General features: G+C 38.8%; 1 protein-coding gene across 1 annotated transcript in view; it reads right to left on the reverse strand.

The window, feature by feature from the left end:
- The window catches only part of PXDNL (peroxidasin like), a gene marked incomplete at its 5' end in the record, with an annotated part of 424,640 nt that overhangs the window by 261,020 nt on the left and 140,279 nt on the right, over positions 1–23,341 (reverse strand). Inside the window, 3 exon segments of the mRNA XM_058528993.1 lie at positions 3,839–3,886; positions 3,888–3,908; positions 13,757–13,782. Of these exon segments, the coding sequence (XP_058384976.1) occupies positions 3,839–3,886; positions 3,888–3,908; positions 13,757–13,782 (95 nt within the window).

The raw sequence follows: 23,341 nt of genomic DNA on the forward strand, positions 1-23,341 counted from the left end.
TTGTTTTGGGGGAACATTTGTGTTTAAAGTCTCTTCAAATATTGCTCCTGTCCCATTCTCTTTCTGTTCTCTGTGACTCCAATTACATGTAGATATTTTTGTCATGTCCCTGTCTTTTATTCTCTCTTTCTGTATTTTCCATCTTTTTTCCCAATGTGCTTCTATCTGGGTAATTTTTAATGACCTATGCTGCAGTACTCTAATTCTCTCTTCTGCTGAAGTTTAATCTATTAATGAACCAATCTACTCAATTCCTAAATTCAGTGATTTTATTATTCAGTTCTAAGAAAAATGTATAATAATTTCCTCTTCTCTGGTAAAAATTTCTATCATTTCATATATTCTCTAAATATATTAATTCTAGTTATTTTAAAATCCATGTTTTATAACTTCAAAATCTTAAACAAACATGGATTTCTAGTCATCTGTTTTTTTTCTCTTGGTTTTCCTGGTATGTTTGGACATCTTTTATTAAATGCCAGGCATTGTGAATGAAAAATTGTAGAGGGTTTGGATTATTTTATACTTCTCTAAAGAAAGTTTAATTTGTTCTTAGGACACAGTTGGAATACAGCAGATCACCTTCACCCAGTCTAGGATGGTCCATTGCCCCCAGGGCATATCTCTTCAGAGGCAGAAAATTAAAATCAGGAGTATTTACCAGGGCCTTTTTCCTGTGATGGGCCCTAAAGTGCTTTTGTTTCTCTGGTACTTTGAAGCTGCCAAAATCTCTGATTAGCTTCTCAAGTCTTAGCAGCTGCTTCCTGCTTGGTTTCCTGGCGGGTTCTCCCCATGTTTGTAGGTTCTAAGTTGGCAAGTGCCTCCGTTAAAATGGCTGGCAAAACTTTCACCTCACGATTCTGCATCTTCCTTCTCTCTCAGGCGTCTTGGCCTTCTAGCACTGCTTGCCTTGGTGGTCTTAAACTCCAATATTTGTCTTCCCAGCTCAGTGAGACTGCCACGAATTCTAGGCCATTGCCTTCTCTTCAGCCTCTATGCTCTGCATCTTAAATTGGCAAATGGCCAGAGAGGGAAAAGTTACACGGATGGTTTGAGTGAGCTCAATGAGCTTCCTTTCTTTCCTAGATTTTAGCTTCTCAAGTCCTGGCTGACTTGATTGCCATCTGATACTTCCAAAGATTTGTTTTTTGTATTTTATCCAGGTCTTTGATTTTTTTTCACCTCGATGGTTTGTAGGCTACCAGCTAGATCAGCAAAACCACTTGTGGTTTTCTTTTCATCTTAAAGTAAATTGCAAAGTAAAGAAGTTACAAAGTGATCCAACTAAAGTCTTATTGCTAATAATTGATGGAACGCCAAGTCTAGTCTTCACGTTTCCAATATCCCAGAAATCAACGCCTTGTTTTCAACTCTCCCACATACCTCCAACTGGAAAACTACGCTAATATTTACTGTGGGAAATTTTGTTCCCTTGCTAAATCTCATGATGGTTTCTACCATGAAGAGGTGGATTATTCATTAAAGACAAATCAAATGTCTTAGTTAAATCTATGGCTCTTTACAGAGTAACACCTTTGGCAAACCATTGAATACCAATCCTTTAAAGTCTTGAGAGAAAAGAAAGCATTCTTTCAGATCTTTAAATAAAAGCTAATAAATAGTGACTAGGTGATTCATCAACACGATAAAAATCTCTCATGAAATGAAGCGCAGTGGAGAGTTTATAGAAACTCTTTACATTGTATAAAACAATATCACATCTCGTAACTGTATCATATATGAGAAATACTTTAAATATTGAGATTTTCTTAGAAAATTTGGTAGTTTGGTGGGTTTTTTAAAAACCACAACTAGGAACTCAGGAATTACACTAACTAAAAGGTTTACTTTTCGTTTTCTTTATGAACATACTTGCAGCGCAGGTATAAATCTGACGGGTCATCAGAACTCATTCAGCCCTTAGGTCTGCACCTTACTGGTCTAACACAGTCCTCTCCAGTCCCAGGAGTTTCTCAGCGTCCCATTTCTTAGCTCATTTCCCTCTCTCTTACACAACTTACTATTTAACTGATTCATCATCTGTGATTCCAGGGAACTAGTCTTCCTAGAAGCTATCATGAGAAACCATATAGCCCAGCAGTTAAGAGATCAAACTGTGTGTGAATCCTGACTCTGTCCCTTTCTAGTTGCATGAATGTAGGTAAATTGCCTTACAGTTATGAGCCTCAGTTTCCTCATCTGTAAAATGGAAATAATAGCATCTATCACAGAGTATGGTAGTAAGGAATGGAGCTAAAGTATATAAAGCAATTAGTATAGAATGAGGCATGTAATTAACACCATAAATGATAATTATTTTAATGTGGTTTTGTAATAAATATATTTAGATACAAATTAATAAGTATGGTTTCTACCATGAAGGGGTGGATTATTCATTAATAATGAAAGTATTGTGTGTTATATTCCAAAATGTGGCCAAACCCCAATAGAGATGATCATTTTGTTATACTCCTCTAATGAAGAGATTTGATAACATTTGTTAAGATTAACAATTTGATAAATTAATAAGATGTCTTGTTATTTATCATCTACATATCTCAGTAGACAGTGGTGGAAGGTTTTAATGATGGTGTTCCCGAAGTATCAGACCCAGTAGAGACACTCATTAAAACGCAAATCTTTGAGTCCCTCCTGAGAATTGTTAAATCAGAATCTCTGAGGAAGAGGTTCTGGGCATTTGCATCTCCACAAGCACTCCAGGAAATTTTGTTACACTTTATAGTTTGAGAACCATTGCTTTACTGTTAAAGAATAAACACTGCGGCCCTTGCTTTCTTATGCTCTTACATCATCCCAACCAGAGATTTTGTGACAAAGTATGTGTATCCAGGCATCAGTTATTGGAAAGAAATCAGATGGAAAAAGTACAAGTGTAAAGTCATGATCTCAACCCTAAAGTTAGAAAATTAGATTGGCTATAATATGGTAAATTCAGCTAAGCTGATAATCTTGCTAACTCTGTAATGAAAATATTATAACAAGATGACAAATGTACCCACGTGGTTCTAACAACAATGAATAATCTTAACTTTTAGTGCTTTCACTCTATGGATTAATCTAAATGCAGCACAGAATAATTTTAAATATTGAGCACTGTTAATACTTTTAAGCCTCCTGTCCTCATCTCTCACAACATTTCTACTCTTTTTTATTACAGCAACTACCGTATTTTTATTGCATATGTTTTACAGCCCAGTTTGGTTTACCAATCATCCCACAATGACAGACTATCAGCTATATCCCAGTAGGGTCGTGTGTATTTGGGTCTGGATCCAAAGCCAGCGAGCTGCTAAGCACACAACAGATAATAAATATCTGTAGAGTGAATAAAATGAGTGTTTTAAGCATTGAAAATTTTTATCAGAGTTTAGCCACAGAGTTGTAATTTTTCCTCTAAATACATGATTTTAAAGGTTTTCATAGTATCACAAATAAGGAGATCCTGTGGCCCTCCAGGGAAGCTTGGGCTTTGGAGTCAGGTAGTCGCGAGTTTTAATTCTATTTCTATCTCTTTGGCTATGGGACCCACTGACACGTTATTTAACTGCTCTTTCTCTGTTTCTTCATCTCATGAAAGCTTTCCAAACAAATAGAATATAAATGACAATTAGACATATAGGAACATCTCTCGAATTCAGAAGATAGCAAAAAAATAGGCAGGGGAAAGAAGCAGCAGCAGTTTGCCGGTTATGAGATCTCTAGCAAGGTTTCATTCTCATTCTAGCTGTTCTGTACTCTCAAAATGACTTTTCATGTAAATTGCAATACAACTAGCTCATAATTTTAGAAATCCCACAGATAAGCAATAAGTACTCACAGAGTGTTCAAATTCTTGAGTTTCTTGAAGGCACTCCCAGAAATTTCTTAGTCTGTTAAACCTCAAGTCTCTGGGAACATAAAAAGGAGGAGAAAGATTATAACATGTTGATTCTAGTTCTGTCATTATTTCCAGAAGCTCTAAAGTCAATTCTCCTTTTATAATCAAACATATAGCACTAAAAGACTAAACGTAATTAAGACATAATTAGGCACGTCATGAACTAATCATTAGGCATGTTGTTTACAGCAGATTATGCATATGGGGTACCATATGCCAGTCCAAAGGTGCCAGACAAGTGCAGATAGAGCATTTCAAAGTGTTAAAGACAGTTACACCATTTGCTTTATGTTGAATTTGTATGACACCAAAAAAAAATTCTAGATAAGACAACACGCCAATTGAGTGTATTTAATTTGGAAAATAATATTGATACATCAGATGTCACCCATCAACTCAACATAACACCATTGCTTGAGTTTAGGCAAAGTTATTAATTAGTTAATTTTTCTTCATTGTCCAGGAATACAACAGCCTTCTAAGGAAGTAGTAAAGCAAATTAACAAAACAAATTATTTTGAGAGAGATGTTTCTCCACAGCCAACATTCTCTTTCATCAATTAATACATTACTTTATTCAGCATGTAAATAATTGAATGCCAACTATGTGCCACATATCATGTTAAGTAATAGAGACACAAAGGTGAGCAAGATATAGTCCCTGCTACCGAGCAGGCATAATTCAGTTGACAGTTATTATTCCAAATTATTCCAGCACTAGTATATAAAGTGTTAGTGATACAACAGAGGGATAAATAAAATGCTGTGCACAGACAGCCGACTTGGGTATTGGTCTGCCTAGACCCCCTCTATCAGAGGGAGAATAAGCCGCTCCACTCCCTGTAATTCTGTTGGAGACACATGCCTCTTCTCACCCCCAACAGGGTGAGTTAAGCCAGCCAACCGAGGACACTGTCTCCCCAGACACACTCTTTCTTCCTTGGGGAACACATGGCTCAAGCAAAGCCAACTGCGGACCTTCATGAGCATTGACATGGCTGCTGACTAAAATAGAGTTCTGCTCTTTATCTGAGATTCAGAGCTTATGGAGAAACGAGCATCTAGAGCTACTAGTGTCCATCTTGCCCAGACTAGAAAGATCCAGCCTGAGAATAAAGCCAGGCAGAGACAAATAGGGTCAAAATACGGGTAAAGAAACAAAGCCCTGGATATAGCTATGCCTAAAACCAGTTTACCCCTTGACATTTCACATTTCTGAGACAATAAACTGTCATTTTGATAAGCTTATGTGAGCTGAGTTTCTATCACTAATGTAGGGAGCATAGAAGAAAAATAAAATAATTTATTTGGAAATGTGAGACCCAAGGGGATCATATCAGGAAAATTCTACAAGGCATTGGAGTGTCAGTAAAAAAAAAAAAAAGCAAAAAACAAAACAAAACTATCTCTACTTCCCCTCAATTAATTTCTCAAAATAAAATTCTTCATCTCCATAAAATGTTGTTCTATCTTAGAATCCTTCATTCACAAATCTTTATAGGATTACCTTAAAATTCTACCTATCATTTTATGTTTCTCTTCAGTTGACTTTGTGAGAATATGCACAATTTCATAGGAGCTGTTATTTTCCATTAAAATAACTCTCTGTGACTATACTCTTCTTAGAATGCCCTGCTTAAACACTTCACACTGTATTTGATGTGTCTAGACTAGATTTTTAAAGGAAAATTTATGAGTTATGTGAGATTCTCCCTATAAACACACAAGACATAAAGTTATATACACCCAACTACCCTAGAACCATAGGTTTCCCTTAAAAATAGAGCTTTAAGTTACAAAAAGGACTTTCCTCTCTCATTAAACCATAAATCCTAATAATAATCCCAAACTGACATTCCAACAATGCAAGAAAGGAGTAAATATAAAAGATAAATCATTTTCCTTCTTTTAGGCTTTGAAATTTTTGAAAAATTCAGAAAAGTACAAATGAGAAAATAATAATGTCCACATCCAAAATTAACAACTGTTTACACATTGATAAAGTTGCTTCCACTCATAATTCCACATATTTTTATTACACAAATCATCTATACAAACATGTTATAGGTAAAGGAAAAGTCTCTTTTGTAAGCACTATCTTAATTTTAAGTTTGTCTCCTCTCCCTAGATGGAACCACTATGAGTTTGATGCCCCTCTCAGACAGACATACATTTATATGTGAGTAAATACAAGGTAAAATGTATACATATATAAATATGAAAGTAAACATAACATAGGTAAATATAAAATACTTATTGTCTTTAAGTTTATAAAAATGGTATCAAACTTTATATGGTTTTTAAAACTTCCCTTCTTCCCCCCTTACTGTATCTTTTCTATGTACTTTCTTGTGGACACATAAAGATCTAGGTATTTATCCCCAACTCTTGTATAGTATTCCACCAGGTAGACGGAGCACAGTTCATTTGCATGTTCTCTTACTAACAGACATTTTGGTTGTTTTCAATTTTTTGCAACATTATTTACAGACAGTATTGCAATAAACATGCATGCACGTCTCCTTGTGCACGTGAAGAAATGTTTCTCTGGGGTAAATATTTAGAAGTGGGATTGCTAGATTGTAGGGTATGCACATCTTCAGTTTTACAACATGAAGACATTCCAAATTTATTTTCAACTAGATATACTACATATATAAGTAATTGAAAATAATGTGAAAAGATGCTTGAATTTATCATCAAATTACAAATTCAGACTTTTCACGGGATTGATTTGAAGGTCAAGGTGCTACGTGTGTTTGTTATCAAAATTCTCTCCTAGTCTGTCTTCACAAGCAAGCAAAAATAAGCTCTCCGGACACAAGAACAGTCTGGCGAGGTCTCCATCATCCCAAGGGCTACTCAGGGACTGTGGAATTCAAACCCGCCATTCACTCTGAGAGACAGCCACATGGAGTCTCTTCTTGAGAAGCAAAGCTCACTTAGAGACCCAGACACTTTCTCCAGGTTGACTTAAATTCCAATAAGGCATATTCAAATGCCCCCAAATTAATATGTTAACAGTTGGTCTTCTTTGGCTAGTATATTCTACCATGTAAATTTTTGTAGCTAGGCACAGTATAAACTGAAATTCTGGGGAAAGGTTTCCCCTCACAATTTTAATCTCTGCATTTTAGGATTGCATATGGGTATTGAACAATGCATTGCTTAGAGTATGTTAAATACTTTTTTATAATTAAGCTAAAAATTAGATCATTCAAACTCAAATGACCACCAAATTTGGATCATGCTGGTGTCTATGTAAATAAGTTTACCCCAAAATATAATTCATTTTCCCATATTGCCTCTATTTTGTTCAAGATGTGTCACTAGCAATTTCACTTACACAAACTTTGTCATATATATAAAACTTCCCTTAGCATAACATGTAGCATTATATTTTCACTCTTTACATAATTAGAGTGAAAATTGAATTATTATATATCCTTCACAATTCATCCTATTATGGTATATGTAATATTGATAAGACAATATTGTGGGGGATCAGAATTGGCCACCTCAAAATTATTTTTTCAAGAACAAAAGACTCTAAAAGAAACTTTGCCCTTTCCCCAACTGCCTAAAAGAATTTAAGATAGAAAGCCTGTTCCAGGAAAGAGCTAATACCACGAGGTACCTATAGCATAATGTAAAATAGGTGTAATAAGCAAGGCATCAACAAGCCCATTTTATTGAAATTCTGTCTCTCCGGCCACATTCTCAAACATTTGCCTTTCCATTTCCATGTTAATTGCCTTCCTCTCCTCTGAAATCCCAAGCACCCACCTCCAACATCCTCCTTTGTCTTTAGCTGAAAATAGTATTTAAGATGAGAACCTCCGCCATTTTGTGGAGTTCCCCAGTTTTTCCTGGGTCTCTCCCATATGTACATGTTATAAAGCTTTGTTTGATGTTCTCTTGTTATTCTGTCTCATGTCAATTTAATTTGTAGCCCAGCCAGAGAGGACCCAGAGTGGGTAGAGGATAGTCTTCCTCCCCTACAATATTCATGATAGTAACAACCACTATTTAACACAATTTTCATCCCACCCATTGTTCATTGGAATTCAATTTAGAAGCAATTCTAAGAATTGCACCAAGATAAAAGTTAAGCCATGGAGTGTACTGGAAGTGGTTAAACAGAATTAGTCTCCCTGCTTGCCCCCAGCTCAAGCTGCTGAAGCTAAAAAAGAAATGTTTAATGCTCTTCACAGCAAGAAATTTGGAACTGATGTTTCTAACCAATAAAAGATGGGTTTTTAGCTCAATCTCAATCCAGAAGGGTTCTTCTGCCAAAAAGAGTTTAAAATGATTTTTCACTGCAGATGGAGGGCAGAGAACCAGCACGTGCAGAGAGCAACATGAACAAACAAATTAGCAGAGCTCAGGATCCCGCCAGTGAGCCCCTTGAAGAAACAGCACACACCAGCCCCATCTTGCAGCCTAGTACGCAGCCTCTGGGGGGTAAGATGAAGTTACACCAGATCAGTGTGCAGAGAAATCCAGAGAAAGACCTCACAGATGGATGGAGAGGCCAGATCTTGTCCAGACCCCGAGGTTCCCAGTATATTTTATAAATGCCAAAACTTAGGGCAGATTTTATGTTACCATTAAACAAATGGGCATTTGATGTACAAAAAAATACAATTGTTCAATTCACAAAATAATTGCAAAATTCTGTTTTAAGATTATATTATATACTGTTTCCAGTACAGATGGTGCAGTCCAATTTAAGTTCTAAGATGAATGTGTTGCTCTTGAGATACTATCAGCCTGGCTCTGGGACTGAATACATAATATTGGTAGGAGATAAAATCAAAATTCTAAATTTGAGCCCCTTCCCAAAGATGCAACCCGGCCACACCACTCATCTGGCCCCTCTGTGGTGTGGATCCATCCCAGGTTGGAGATGGTCTTCAGGTTATGATGAGTAGACGCCAGGGGTAAGCAGGCCCATTCCTAGCATTAGAGCTAAGAATATGGTGCTGAGAGAGCAAAACAAATAAGGTGAAACTCTTAGGGAGTGCCGTCTTCACAGCCTGATTTCTGTCTGAGTGAGCAACTTGTTTCTCTCTTAATTGAGAAATATTCATTCTGGCAGAAAGCTTATCTTCATGAAAAAAAGATCAAGCAGATCAGTACTTGAGCCAAACACATTGCTGTTGAAGGCGGGGATGCAACTAAGTCACTGCACTGGCAAAAGCATACAACTGCAGAAAGAATGTAAACAGACTCCTGTCTCCCTCACTTCCTGAAAGGGCGGGAGGGAGCAAGATGACTCGGATAGCTGGGCCCCTGTCTTCTGTGCCAGGAGTTCGCGCCTGTGCTCTCCTGCCCTGGCCTGTCCCTGCTAGCAGAGCACGGTGCCTACTCTGCTCCCTGCAGCCCCAGCCCCCCCTACTTGAACCCAGCCCCACGCAGCTGCTGTGCCATGTGCCATCCTTCATCCACAGTGTCTAGACCCTGCCACCCTCTGCCCAGAACTTACAGTCAGAGGAAGAATGTAAGAGATTTCTCCACAACCACTCCTTGCTGCCCTCAATTCTTCTTTATCTTTCCATTTTACAGCCTTTTCAGTGTAGGGATTGGAAATACATTTTTCAGACCTGAGAAAGAGCGCTTGGAGAACACTACTCAATGCATGTCTTGCCTGATTCCCAGTCATGTCCTCCTCTGAGGAATGTTCCTTGGTTTTCTCTCATCTCAGGGGCATTTTCTACCTACCAAGCAGCCAGAGCTCCAGGCAATCATCTGCTGCCATTTGGCACGATATTAACCTGTTGTGAAGGTTAATTTTTGTGTCAACCAGCTAGGCCATGGTACTCAATTTTTGGTCAAACACCAGTCTAAATGTTGCTGTGAAGGTACATTTCTATATGTGATTAACACCTAAATCAGTAAACTTTGACTAAAACAGATTACCCTCCCTAATGTGAGTGGCCCTCATCCAATCAGTTGAAGGCCTTAAGAGAAAAAAGATAGAGATCTCCTGAGGAAGGGAGAATTCTGCCTCCAGCCTTTGGACTTAAGCTGCAAACCAACTCTTCTCTGGATCTCCAGCATTCTGGCCTGCTCTGCAGAATCTGGACTTGCCAGCATGAGCCAATTCCTTAAAATCAATCTCTTTCTCTCTTTTGCTCTCTCTCTCTCTCAATGAGATGCTATTGACCTCCTCATCCTATTGATTCAGTTTCTCTGGAGAACACCAATACACCCAATGGTGACTTTCTCTGCTGAAGTAGAAATGGTGTCCATTCATTCCCTTATTTGATGAAGCTTTGCTGAAGACCTGGCCCATGCTTGGCCGAGCACCATCCGTTGCAAGGGTGGGGCAGGTAGTGTCAATGAGTCAAATAGGCCATCTGTAAGAAAGGGTTCCTGGGAAGCAGGATTTAAAGTCTTAGCCAGGAGGCCTAGCTAGGACTCCAAATCTACATGGAATATGCCCAGTCACTAAAGAGACTGCCAAGGTCACTTGCATATCAGAAAGCTCTAGGGAGGGTGGCCCCAAGGAGTCTCTACCCTAACAAGGCGCTGTTGCAGAATTCAAGAGAGAGTCACTGAGTGAGGAGCTTGAGAAAGGAAGGGCAGGCCTCATGGGACCACCGCCTGGGGTCACTGCAGGGCAGGCCGTAATGAAACCCGTAAACAGTTAGCCACTGTTGATTAGGTAGCTAGGAACTAAAGTTTTTTTCTTTTTTTGCAATTACTGATTGTAGGTTTTAGTTGTCCACCTGTCCATTGTTAACTGTGTTGTTTAGGCAATATGCTATCTGGCTCCCACTAGGTTCCTATAGACAACATGTCCCTGGAGCCTGGGTCACCATGGTAACAGGTGTTTGAGCTGTTTTTCAGGAATAATGACCCCCTTGTCCAGTTCAGGCCAGTTGAGACCACCAACCCATCAACTGGGCCCATGCAGATGTCCAATAAGTGACGTTTTGACATCAAGAGGCTAAAATCTCCACCCTCAGATCATGCTAATGCTGCCATTTTGTGAACACACGTCCTATGAAGAGGCATGAAGTTTGACTACATTTGTGCAGATCATCAATTACCTCACCTCTCCTCACCTCCAATCATCTATCGCCACATTTCAGACCACCTTGCCCCCTCTCCATAAATATCCCTGAGTCCCCATTTTCTTTTCTTGTCTTTTTTTTTGCTGAGGAAGAGTCACCCTGAGCTAACATCTGTTGCCGATCTTCCTCTTTTTTTTTATGTGAGCCACCGCTGCAGCACGGTGATGGACAGACAAGCAGTGTGGTTCTGCGCCTGATAACTGAACCCAGGCCGCCAAAGCAGAGGACGCCAAACATTAATCTCTAGGTCACCGGGGTTGGCCCACTGAATCCCCGTTTTCAAGGAGGCAGATTTGAGACTGTTCTCCCACTTCCTTGCTTGGCCGCCTTGTGATTAAATCTCTATCTCCGTGGCGATCTCGTCATCTCGGTGCCCAGCTTTCCAGGAAATGGGCAAAAATGAACCTGGTTCAGTAATGAGACTGGATCTTTTTCCCTTCTGTTTCCCTGTGCTTGATACTTACCTACATATCTCCAACAATGGCTACAGTGCTTATACAGAAATGAAACACTATAAAGGCTCCAAAGAAAATACTAGAACAACCTTATAACAGTTCTTCAATCTAGCTTCATTTTGTACCTCAGTGAAATTCCCGGCCCAGATCCACACTATTTTCCAGAAATGAATTGCACCGCCTCTCAAACTATGAGTTAGACCAGGCTGGACTGACGCTCTCTCCACTGAAGCGCTTGTTCCCAAAACCCTGGGAGGAGGAAACCAATGACGTCTGGGTCTCAGAGTGCTGAGCGCTGTCGGGTGCTCACAGGAAGGTAAAACTAGAAGGTACTAGGGGAGCATGCACGCACACACACAAATGAACACAGAGACTGAAAGTTTGTCCTTTTCTCTAATGTCCCTGTTTCTTACAGGCAACAAGTACTACTATCATAATCTTGAAGAACTTGAACTTTTTTAAAAGAAGCTGTCTTACCACTCAGCGAGTCCAACATCTGACTTTCTGTGTGAGAAGAGGGGGGAGGGGGGGAGAGGAGTGGTCTGTATCATGTATTCACTCTGGCCGAAGCTCAGCACTGCCTTCTCAAGGCAAGTGTCAACATGCTGATTCCAGAGCTGCAGCATTTCACTCAGCTCAAAGCAAAGCAAGGGGCCGTGGGGATGGCTCCCAAGTGTGTCTGCTCACACAGCAGGCCCTATCTCCAGGCTCCCACCTCACCTTAAACTTGTTGTGAGGAAACTGAGGCCCAGGATGATGGAAGGGCACCCCCATCATCCCCCAGCCACCAGGGCCAGAGGCTGCATCGGAAAACACATTTCCTGATTTCCATTTTAGTATAATTTCCACCTCGTTATCCTAAAATGAATTCCCACTTTCCTCAGACTGGGCAGTTAGTATTTCATTTTAAATCCCTTCTCTTTCAAGGATTACATGGTTAGAATAAACAAACACCCCTATTTGCACAAATGAGCCAACAGTGGCAACGTTAATGGAAAGTGTTAACCGGTCCAAGGTGGGTCAGCATGGACACGAGTGTCCAGCTATGTTACTCAGGGAATTAGAAGCATCCGGATGTAAAAGAAGGAATTACAATTTTGAAGTGGGATGTTCCTGAAAGTGGAAATCTGGACAAAACAGAAAACCCTGCCCAAACAGTTCCAGATTTCTTCTTCCTCTAGGTACCTGATCCTTCCAGCAGATGTCACCAAAAGGTAGTCCTCGCTTCCAAGAAGAAGAAGCTCTGAGTGAATTTTCACATAAAACTGAAGCTTAGCCTTGTGAGTGTTAAGATATTGCTAACTTTGTCATTTTGGTGAAAAACGTATTTCAAAATAATGAGATTTAACTTTTCAAATTAGTTACTTAACATAATTCAGTGTTGGAATCATCAGGATGCCATGCAATAATTTTAGCTTTTTCTGTCCCCTCTCCTCAGGTTAAGTGTGGCTCCTCTGAGTGCCCCTGTGCCTGAAAGGATGGCCAGTGCCATTGGACCCTGCTAGACGAGTCTGGGACCATTTGTATGTAGCCAGTCCAACACGGTCTGAAGGTAGAAAGAATATTACAGCATCACTGAGATCGGACTGGGGTATATTTTTATCTTGCATTACATTATCTTGATTGTCCCTCCTGTTTCCTCCTGCTGGGTTGCCACTTTGTTCTGGCCAACTCAGAAAGATCCCCCAGACCTGGCTCTCCACCATTTCTTTGGTGATCTGGGACTGATCAGAGTGAGATCCACTTCCAGGGTGCCCTGTGCCGCAGGATAAAGCTGACCCTTTTTGCACGGCACACATCCAGCTCCACACCCCCCATGTGCTCCTCAGGCACAGCAGGGTGCAATGAGCCAAACTTCTAATCACACCCTGGTCACACTGTTTTATAACTATATGTGTGCACACGCTCTTCCTTTATCTGAACTGTCCTTACCTTTCTCCTCTATCACGTCCTCAGGCATCCTTCAAGACAACACATAAACATCACATCCAAGGAGAAGCCGAGGGCACTGCCCCCCTTGGAGCAACCTCTCAGTAGGTCAGAATGCAGCAGAGCCAGTGATAGCAGCTCTGCCCTCTGCATCTGCTACTTGGGCTTCTCTCACTGTCAGTGCCCAGACTGGCTGCTACACTGCAATGCTGACGTGAACCTCCAAATCCATCCTTTCTTGCCTCGGGGAGGCATTCTCTGACACTGCTTTCTAGGGCCCTATGTGTTCCCCCAAGGCCCTTGCAGTGGGAGGCAGTTTCTCATTGTGGTGATGACTGCAGACTTCAGAGCCGGGGAAGCACACCTGGATTTGGTCTCACTCGGCCACACACACCACAGCTGTGCGACCCGGGACAGGCTTACACTCGCTCAGGGATTCCTCATCATAAAATGCAGATAATGATACTCAGGCTATTGTATTAAATGTCATAATTTACACAAATCATTTAGAATAGTGCCTGGCGTGTGGTAAGTACTAGTAGTTGTAACATTGCCATTATCAATATAAATTCTGCTCTTATAACATTTTAATTGTGACATTGTCTAATTACAATGTATCTGCCTCCCACCCACTGCAGCCAAATTGGGAGCTACTTAAGAGCAAGGAGTATGTCTAAGTTATCTTTGTATACACAGCACAAAGTTTGCATCCCTAGCATAAACATGGACTCAGAGTATTGAATAATAATAATAATAATAATAATAATAATAGTGGGATGAACCACCTATGGTCCATAATGGGCAAAATAGGAAATACTAGAAGTATAAAAAAAATGGAAAGTTAGATTTCAGTTCAGCTGCATATAGGACACCTATATTAGCACCAGCAAATGAAAAATCAACTTTTGTAAATATTAGTGAAAACACTCTAATTCAAAATCAATTTTTCAGAAAGAAATGAGAAATCCAGCTAACTGAATGTACATTCCTCCATGAGACTAACCGAGCTGGTCACGTCACTCGCAGTTCTACGTCTGGGTGTCACACACCAGGTGAACTCAAGTATTGGGAAATGTGTCTATATGCCTCAGGCAATTACTGCGAATCAAATCCCCATAAGCCAACCACTTCATTCCTGCAGCTATGCAGGGAAGCTGACAAAGACATCAGATTTTGCAACAGCCTCAACTTCTCAAACGGGTGATGTCCTTTTGGGGAAATATATTTCTGTCTGTCTATAATTTTAATAAATTATTTAACATTTTTGTTCTATCTCCTATACCAATATTTGGATGCCAATCATAACAACAGAAAAAAAAGATTTTAATTTTATTTTTAAAAGAAATAAATCTCTAAACTTAGCATTTTTGTTGCCTTTGTTCTTCAGCCCACTGCAAGCTGACGTCCTCCTTTATCACTTCATTCGTATTGACTGGCCCAGGTCGTCTATGCACTCTTGATGGGTAAAGTCAATGACTGCGTGTGAGTCTCCATTCTACCTTATCTTTCAGTGGCATTTGGTAATGTTAGCTCTCTTCTTCTTTAACCCTCCTGATCTTCTCCTTTCTCTACCAATAGTCTGATGAAACTCCTTTTCCAGATCGTGTTCTTTTGCCTACCTTTTAAGTGCTGATGTCCCAAAGGCTGTGTCCCCAGCCCTCTTCTCTACTCCCTTAACCTTCTTGAGCAGTCCCATGCACACTTTTGGTTTCCAAAACACTATGTAGAAGTAAGGAAACAGGAAGCATATATAAGAGTAAGGAAGCAGAAGGGTGTGTCTATATACACACATACGTACACGTATATACAGACACAAACACACACATGCACCAAATGTCTACCTTTCTCTAAGATATCTACCATATCCTTCATGGACGTTCATCTACCCGCTTGACCTCTCTAGTAGATAAATGTACCTGAGGTACCTCAACTTTCCCCAGAGCCTAAAACATCCTCCTCTTCCTCCCGTTTCCCTTTATCCACCCACATGCAAAATCAGAAACCTAGGAGCATATCCATTTAGCTACCAAGTCCTCCACATCCTCCCCCAGACAAGTCCTGTGCTCACGTCATCACTCTCCTGACAGCCCATCCTCTTCCACTCCTTATGGCCCTCTTGCACACAGCTGTGGGGAATTTCTGTAGGAAAGCAAACCATTTTGCTTTGTTGTTGATTTATTTTAACTGCTCCAGTTTAAAATCCTTCATTGTCTCTCTGGTGCCTGCAGAGCCCAAGCAGAGCTGCTTGTGTGGTACAAGAGGCTCCCTCGATTCCCCTACTTCCCTGCCTTACCCTCGTTGACACCTCTGATGTCCTGTGTTTTAGCCATGCCATGCTCCCAATCTCTGGGACACCTCAGGATGCATCATGCTTTATGCCTTTCATCATGCTATCCTTTCTAGGATTCCTTCTCACCATGCTACCCTAAAAAATACCCACCCATCTTCAAAAATTCTGCTCAGTAGTGATCTCTTCTGTAAAACCATGAACCTCATAAGAAAGTTCAAGCATTACAACTGCATCAAAAATAATAAAATACCTAGGACTAAATTTAACCAAGAAAGTGAAAGACCTGTACACTGAAAATTATAAGACATTAATGAAAGAAATTGAAGAAGGCACAATAAACGGAAAGATATTCTATGCTCATGGATTGGAAGAATTAATATTGTTAAAATGTCCATACTACTCAAAACAATCTATAGATTCAATGCAATCCTTATCAAAATTCCAATGACATTTTTCACAGAAATAGAAAAAACTATTTTAAAATTGATATTGAGCCACAAAAGACCCTGAATAGCCAAAAGCAATCTTGAGAAAGAAGAACAAAGCTGGAGGCCTCACACATCCTGATTTCAAACGATATTACAAATCTGTAGTAATCAAAACAGTATGGTATCAGCATAAAAACAGATACATAGATCAATGGAACAGAATAGACAGTCCAGAAATAACCCTACACATATACAGTCAATTAACTTGTGATGAAGGAGCCAAGAACATACATGAAGAAAGAACAGTTTCTTCAATAAATGGTGTTGGGAAAACTGGACAGCCACATGCAAAAGAATGAAACTGGACCACTGTCTTACTTCATACACAAAAATCAACTCCAAATGGATTAAAGACTTGAACAGAAGACTTGAAACCATAAAACTCTTAGAAGAAAACATAGGCAGTAAGCTCTTTGACATTGTTCTTGGCAATGATTTTTTGGATCTGACAACAAAAGCAAAAATAAACAAGTGGGACTACATCAAACTAAAAACTAATGAAAAGGCAGCCTATGGAGTGGGAGAAAATATTTGCAAATCATCTATCTGATAATGAATTAATACCCAAAATATATCAAGAACTCATACAGCTCAATATTAAAAAAAACAATTAAAAAATGCACAGAGGATCTGAATAGACATTTTTCCAAAGAAGACAGAAATGGCCAACTAGTACATGAAAAAGTGCTCAGCATCACTAACCATTAGGGAAATACAAACCAAAAACACAATGAGATGTCACCTCACACCTGTTAGAATGGCTATCATCAAAAAGACAAGAAATAACGAGTGTTGGCAAGGGTGTGGAGAAAAGGGAACACTTGTGCACTGCTGGTAGGATTGTAAATTGGTGCAGTTACTATGAAAAACAGTATGGAGGTTCCTTAAAAAATTAAAAATAGAATCACCACGTGATCCAGCAATTCTACGTCTGGGTATTTATCTGAAGGAAACAAAAGACTAAGATATCTTCAAGAAGATATCTGCACTCCATGTTCATTGTAGGATTATGCACAATAGCCAAGATATGGAAACAACCTAAATGTCCATCAATGGATGAAGATATAAGGAAATTTGGTGTATATATATACAATGCAATATTATTCAGTCATAAAAAAGGAGGAAATCTTACCATTTGCAACAACATGGATGAACAGCTAGAGCGCTTTGCTAAATAAAATAAGTCACAGAGAAAGACAAATACTGTATGATCTCACTTATATGTGGAATCTAAAAAAAAAAAACAAAGGAAAGCTTGATCATGCCCCTGGTATACCTACCCCCTTCCTTAGTTACTATTCTGTAAGCACCTGCAACACAGCCCGTGGGTTCTGTGCCAGGCATGACCATTGGGACGTAATGTTGGTTCAACAAAGAGATGAATGAATGAATGCATTACGCTCTTTGGAGTTCCAAAGAAATACACCTTTCGCAAAAACAAAGTGTTTTTCCCCCTCTATTAGCCCTACCAAATCTACACAGAGTGAAAATTGCAAAAAGTGTATTTATTTATAACTTATAGAAAAATAGTTGCCCTCTTTCCTTTACCAATATGCTATTTTCATGGCTGCTTTTCTGTAACAGTATTTTTATGCCATAATTTACCCCACAGTGAGGTCAGCAACAACTTCTCATCCAAAGAGCTAAGGATGGTAACTAAATGTCTACAGCCTCACTACAGTATAGAATTAGGTAGCAATTCAGAGACATCAACACGCTGATAAAGTAGTCTCAATAGCTGAGGGATATTCATAGTAGAACTGTTTAGAAGTGCAACCTCAGTTTCTCTTGCTAAAAACAAGCAAAGGAGAGGGGATAACTTTTTAAAATCTATTCGCACTAGAGATATGTTCAGAATTAGTCTAGTGGTTACATTACATGTTTGCTCATTCCATGGTGAAACCTTTTGTTTTAAGGCTCAGAAATGAGATTCACAAATCCACTTCCACCTGCATTCCATGCCTGAAAATCATCCTGCGTGAAATATCAGACTGACACAGAATTAGCCTGCAGCATAGCTGAGTCCCTGAGTGAGAAGTCACTGGACTTCACACTTTTGATGTCACAGGTGAGGAATTCTTGTGCCAACCCCAGAAAGCTCACCAACGTTGTGGCAGCTTAAAAGAGAGACCAACCCACAGAGTGCTACGGTGAATGATTACCCTCCACTTCCACCAGTGTTTACCACAATACAAGCTTATTTATAATGAATTATAGTGGTAGAAATATAACAGGCTGAAGGAAGAAAAGATCTCTTATAGGAAGGATTTTTCTCAACCCATTTCTTTTCATAGTATCTATAACTTATTTGTACAAATTTACATGACTGCTGGTATTATGCTTCAACTTGGAGTACAAAATTATAATTCATGTCATAAAATTCTCCATATCCCATTTACAGAAGCAATTTGGGCATCGTCATAACTACTAGTATTATCTTGTATTCAAAAAATTATTCTTCTTTTAAATAGTATGTAGATAAAGATTTAAACACATTTTTGTCAAATGGTCCAGATATTCCTAGAAATATTACCTGATCAGATAGTCTATAAACTTCTAAATGTTCTTACATAAAATAAATGATCAATAAACATTTGTTGACAAATGATGGATGAATGGATGGAAGGACAAGTGCATATATGGATGTGTGGATGGATGTGGAATCTTCCACAAAGAACAAAAGTATAAATTAAAATAAACATTATTAAAAATAAATAACACAGTAACTTGCACACTGAAGTCACTCAAAGTGCATGATGCAAGTCAATGAATGAATGAATAATAATGAATGAATATATTAAAATATCAATTTATTTTATCCCTCGTGTTAACCAAAAAACAACACGCTGGAAGAAATCTGTCAATCATGTATTTCAATCCAGATTTAGAAAATAAGGAAATACAGTTTAGAAAAGTTCACAGAATTAGCTAGAACTAGAAAGATGACTAGATTTCAGATCTTCTGACTTTGATTAAAGTGATTTTCCATTAAAGCACATTATTGTTTGCTTCTAGTAACTAAAATGAAAAAAAATGGTACTGCTCTGACCTATTTTCAGAAACATGTTTTATAATGACCAAAAGAATACTGTACAATTCATTGTAGTTTCTAGTCAGCAGTTTATTTGTATGACTGGAATGATGGAATGATTATAATTGCTTACTTAGGTTTTGGATACAGTTCAAACTTCTTAGCCAATTTATAATTTATGGCATCTTTTAGTCTCTTGATTAGGAGATGGTTGGTCAGACTCTGCAGGGTAACTTCAGGGTTTCAAATGCGCTACAGTTTGACAGGAATTTATCACATATGTAGACACACAGATATACACTACACACACACTCATAAAGTTGGATTTAATTCCTGATTTAATTAACCGAGGGTTACAAAATAACTATCAAGAGCCAGGAGGCCACACTAGACAAGAGTGACTTCAGCCTAGCTTCCTTGCACCTCTGAATCCAGAGAGAGACTTGCTAATCTAAGAGATGGCATTTCTTAACCACTTACAAAATGGTATTTTTCACACACACACACAAATAATACTCCATGAACACCTTAAGGACATAGAATATATTGCATCTCTCCATGTCTTCTCTAATTAAACAAATGCATTTGTGAACAATGAAGTAATACCATTAGGACATCATTTTTATGATTTATCTATCATTTTTAAATTATTCATTGCTGATAGAGTATGATGCATTAGAAATAGCACTGGATTTTGGATTAAGGTCCACTGTTAGCCAGTTGCATGGCGCTGGCAATCTCTTTAACCTCTGTGAACTGCAGTGTTTTCATTGCGGGAAAGAGGAGATTTATCCAGTTCTGCACTAAGTGCACTCCTGCCAAATCTAATAATTAGGCTTAAAATCACCATCAGTCTGTATTAGCTTCACAACTATCATACCGGAAATCCAAATGCCCCAAACAAAAATCTTGTAAAATGTCCTTCTTAGGCATTAGAAGTTGTGGTAAAACCAATGAAGGTTTCTCCTTTTGTAGCCTTCCAGAAATTACAGCAACAGAGGCCTCTATAGTTTTTCACTTTTTACCAAATCCTATTTAGAAAGAAAAGTCTGAGTTGTCTCCCAAAGTACAGAAGAATTAGATATTATAGTGCTAACATCATTTATCAAATCACGTGACTATATCTCATCTACTATTTTTTCCCTCTATTTTACAGTTATGGTAAATCCTAAGGACAACTGTAAACTAAGCAAAGTTGTTCTTCAGTCCCCTGTCACTCCAGACTCTCCCAAAACTGTGACCCAAGCTGTCCCTTCTGGATATGAGACCACACTCCTGGAGCTAGCAGCCCAGCAGTCCTCACTTCACTAGGCATGGCCGAATCTATGTGAAGGTCAGCCAGAGTGCTGAGTAGAAAAATAAAAACTGAGAGGTTTTCCCCAGAAGATCTATGCTAAAATCTATTTGCAAGAAGAAATAAACAGCAAAGAATTAGTAAATAATATGAGAAGATCTCAATATATATTGATTGTATAAATTTAAAAATAATAGCTTATTGTGAGGTTTAAAGAGGGAGAGAATTAAATTATACAACAAAAGCAAATATATATTCAGAGGGGATTGTTAGAATTAAAATTTGTAAAGTCTTCATTTAGGAGGGAGGTAAAAATATCAATTATATTTAGACTCTTATAGATTGAGTATATATATGCTAAAATTTCTAGTATAACCTCTACATATAGAAATGAAGCGATAAACTCTAAGCTACCAGAAGGAAAATTAATAAGAAAAATAGTTAATCAGTACAAAAGAAGTCAAGAAAGATTATTTTAAAAAAAAATCACAGAAAAGGTAAGAAAAACAGAAACCAGAAATGGTGGTAGAAATTAATCAAAATATATCAGTATTTTCAATAAATGTAAATGGACTAAATTCTTCATATAAAAAAATAATTTGAATGGATAAAATGATTAAAAAAATAAATCAATAAAAAAATCAAGATTCTACAATTAGCTTGTGATAGATCCAAGATTTAAACCCAAATTGCAATTCTATTTTCTACTTTTGGCCAAGATGAAGTAATAGGGACAGGACCAGATTTGCCCCACTATTTGAAACAATAAAGAAAAAAAAGACAAAATATATAAAGACTGCCACTGGTTAGCAGGCAATGAAAGACAATGATCTCTGAGAGATGAGAAACAAATGAGATGAGCCCATTGATTGTCTCAGTGCTAAAGTTCTAAGGACAGAGTATCAGAGGAGAGAGACAGAGCCCCAGAGATCTGCAGGGGACCCTTTCAAGTATCCAGCAGAAAACTGATCAGCACATGTGTGAAGACAATACCCAGGACCAGAGAAAGAACCACTTGACAGGATGAACAATACCAAAGAGAGTGATGCAAAAGAGTCACACTACTTCCAAATAACTTATCTGCATTACAAAAAAGCTCATGAAGATTTATAGGGATACATAACTATTCAGCACCCAAGAAGATAAAATTCACAACATCAGGCATCCAATCAGAGATTACCAGGCAGACAAGAGGCAGGAAAACATGCCTCATAATGAGGAGAAAGATCAATCGATTGAAACTGACCCAGAACTGCTAGAGATGTTAGAATTATCAGACAAAGACATTAAATCAGTATTCCATAAATGAAAAACTTAAATAGTGACATGAAGATATAAAAATCAAATTTCTAAAAATAAAAATAATAATGTTTGCAATGAAGAATACACTGAATGGGATTAACAGCACATTAGACATTGCAGAGAAAAGACTAGTGAACTTGAAGGCATAGCAATAAAAATTATCCAAAACAAAAGAGAGAAAAGACTTTTAAAAACTAAGTGAGATCTAAGTAGCTAAAGTGGCCTACTTGATGTGTAAGTGAACTTGAATATCTGAAAAGAAACCAAAATGGATTATTTGAAGATAGTTAATGAGCACACAATATTTTAAATAATAATTACCAAGTGAGTGACATCAGCATCATGGCAGAGTGAGCTGTTCCCTTAGTCTCTCCCCACTAAGTTACAACCAAACAGACATTCATTATCCGACAGAGGATTCCCTACAAAGCACAATACAATGTCTGAGAGATCCACGCCATACACCTGAAGGTGGGGATACTGGATCCCTGGGAAGCAGTGGAAGGAGGCAAGCATGTCCCCTCCCCAACCCCAGTGGCAGCAATCTAGGTCACAGATCCTCATGCAGCACATGACTGTAAGAGGAGGTGGGGGAGCAGGCAAGCCTGCATGTCAATGTTTTCACCTTCAGAGTTGCAGCCTGGCCTGTGGGAATGCTCGGCATTGAGTGGCGCAGCTCAGCTACCACATGGGCCCTCTGCCAAGTGCAACTGCTCAGGCAAGCTGCCCATTAGTACAGAGCTGGCCTGGGCACACGAAAGAAAGCACTCCTCCCCTCCCGCATAGCACACCAACTTGGTCAGTCCCTGGCCAATGCAGCGGTTCTGCACCAGAGCGCCTGCACGTACATGTGTAACCTGCCAAGCACCTGTGGCCAGTGGGCAAATGCAGATGAGCCTTAGCAGCACAACTTCCAGCAGACATGGTGGGTTAAGAAAACACAGCTCCTGCCCCTTGCCAGAGGTGGCAAGTGGAATCTGAGACCTGATACTACCACTATGCACCAGCAAAGGATAACTTCATCAAACACCATGAAGAACTACATTAACACTTCAGAGCAGAAGGAAAATGACAAGTCTCCAGAAACCAATCCTGAAGTCACAGAAATTTACAATCTAAATGACAGAGAATTCAAAATAGTTGTCATACAGAAGCTCAATAAGTTAGAAGAAAACTCGGAAAGACAGTTCAATGAACTCAGGAATAAAATTAATGAGCAGGAGGAATTCTTCACCAAAGAGATTGAAACTCTAAAAGAAAAAAACGAAACAGTAATTCTGGAGATGAAGAAAACAATGAATGAGATAAAAAACAATCTAGAAACCTTAAAAAACAGAGCTGACATTATGAAGGACAGAATTAGTTATTTAGAGGACACAAATATACAAACGCTGCAGGTGGAAGAGGAGAGAGAACTAAGAATTTAAAACAATGGAGAAACTCTTTGAGAAATATCTGACTAAATTAGGAAATACAACACAAGAATTATACGTATTCCAGAGGAACAAGAGAGGGAGAAAAGAGCAGAGAGCTTGTTCAAAGGAATAATAGCTGAGAACTTCCCAAACCTGG

Source organism: Diceros bicornis, chromosome 33 (assembly GCF_020826845.1).
Source record: "Diceros bicornis minor isolate mBicDic1 chromosome 33, mDicBic1.mat.cur, whole genome shotgun sequence".
Classification (NCBI taxonomy): Eukaryota; Metazoa; Chordata; class Mammalia; order Perissodactyla; family Rhinocerotidae; genus Diceros; species Diceros bicornis.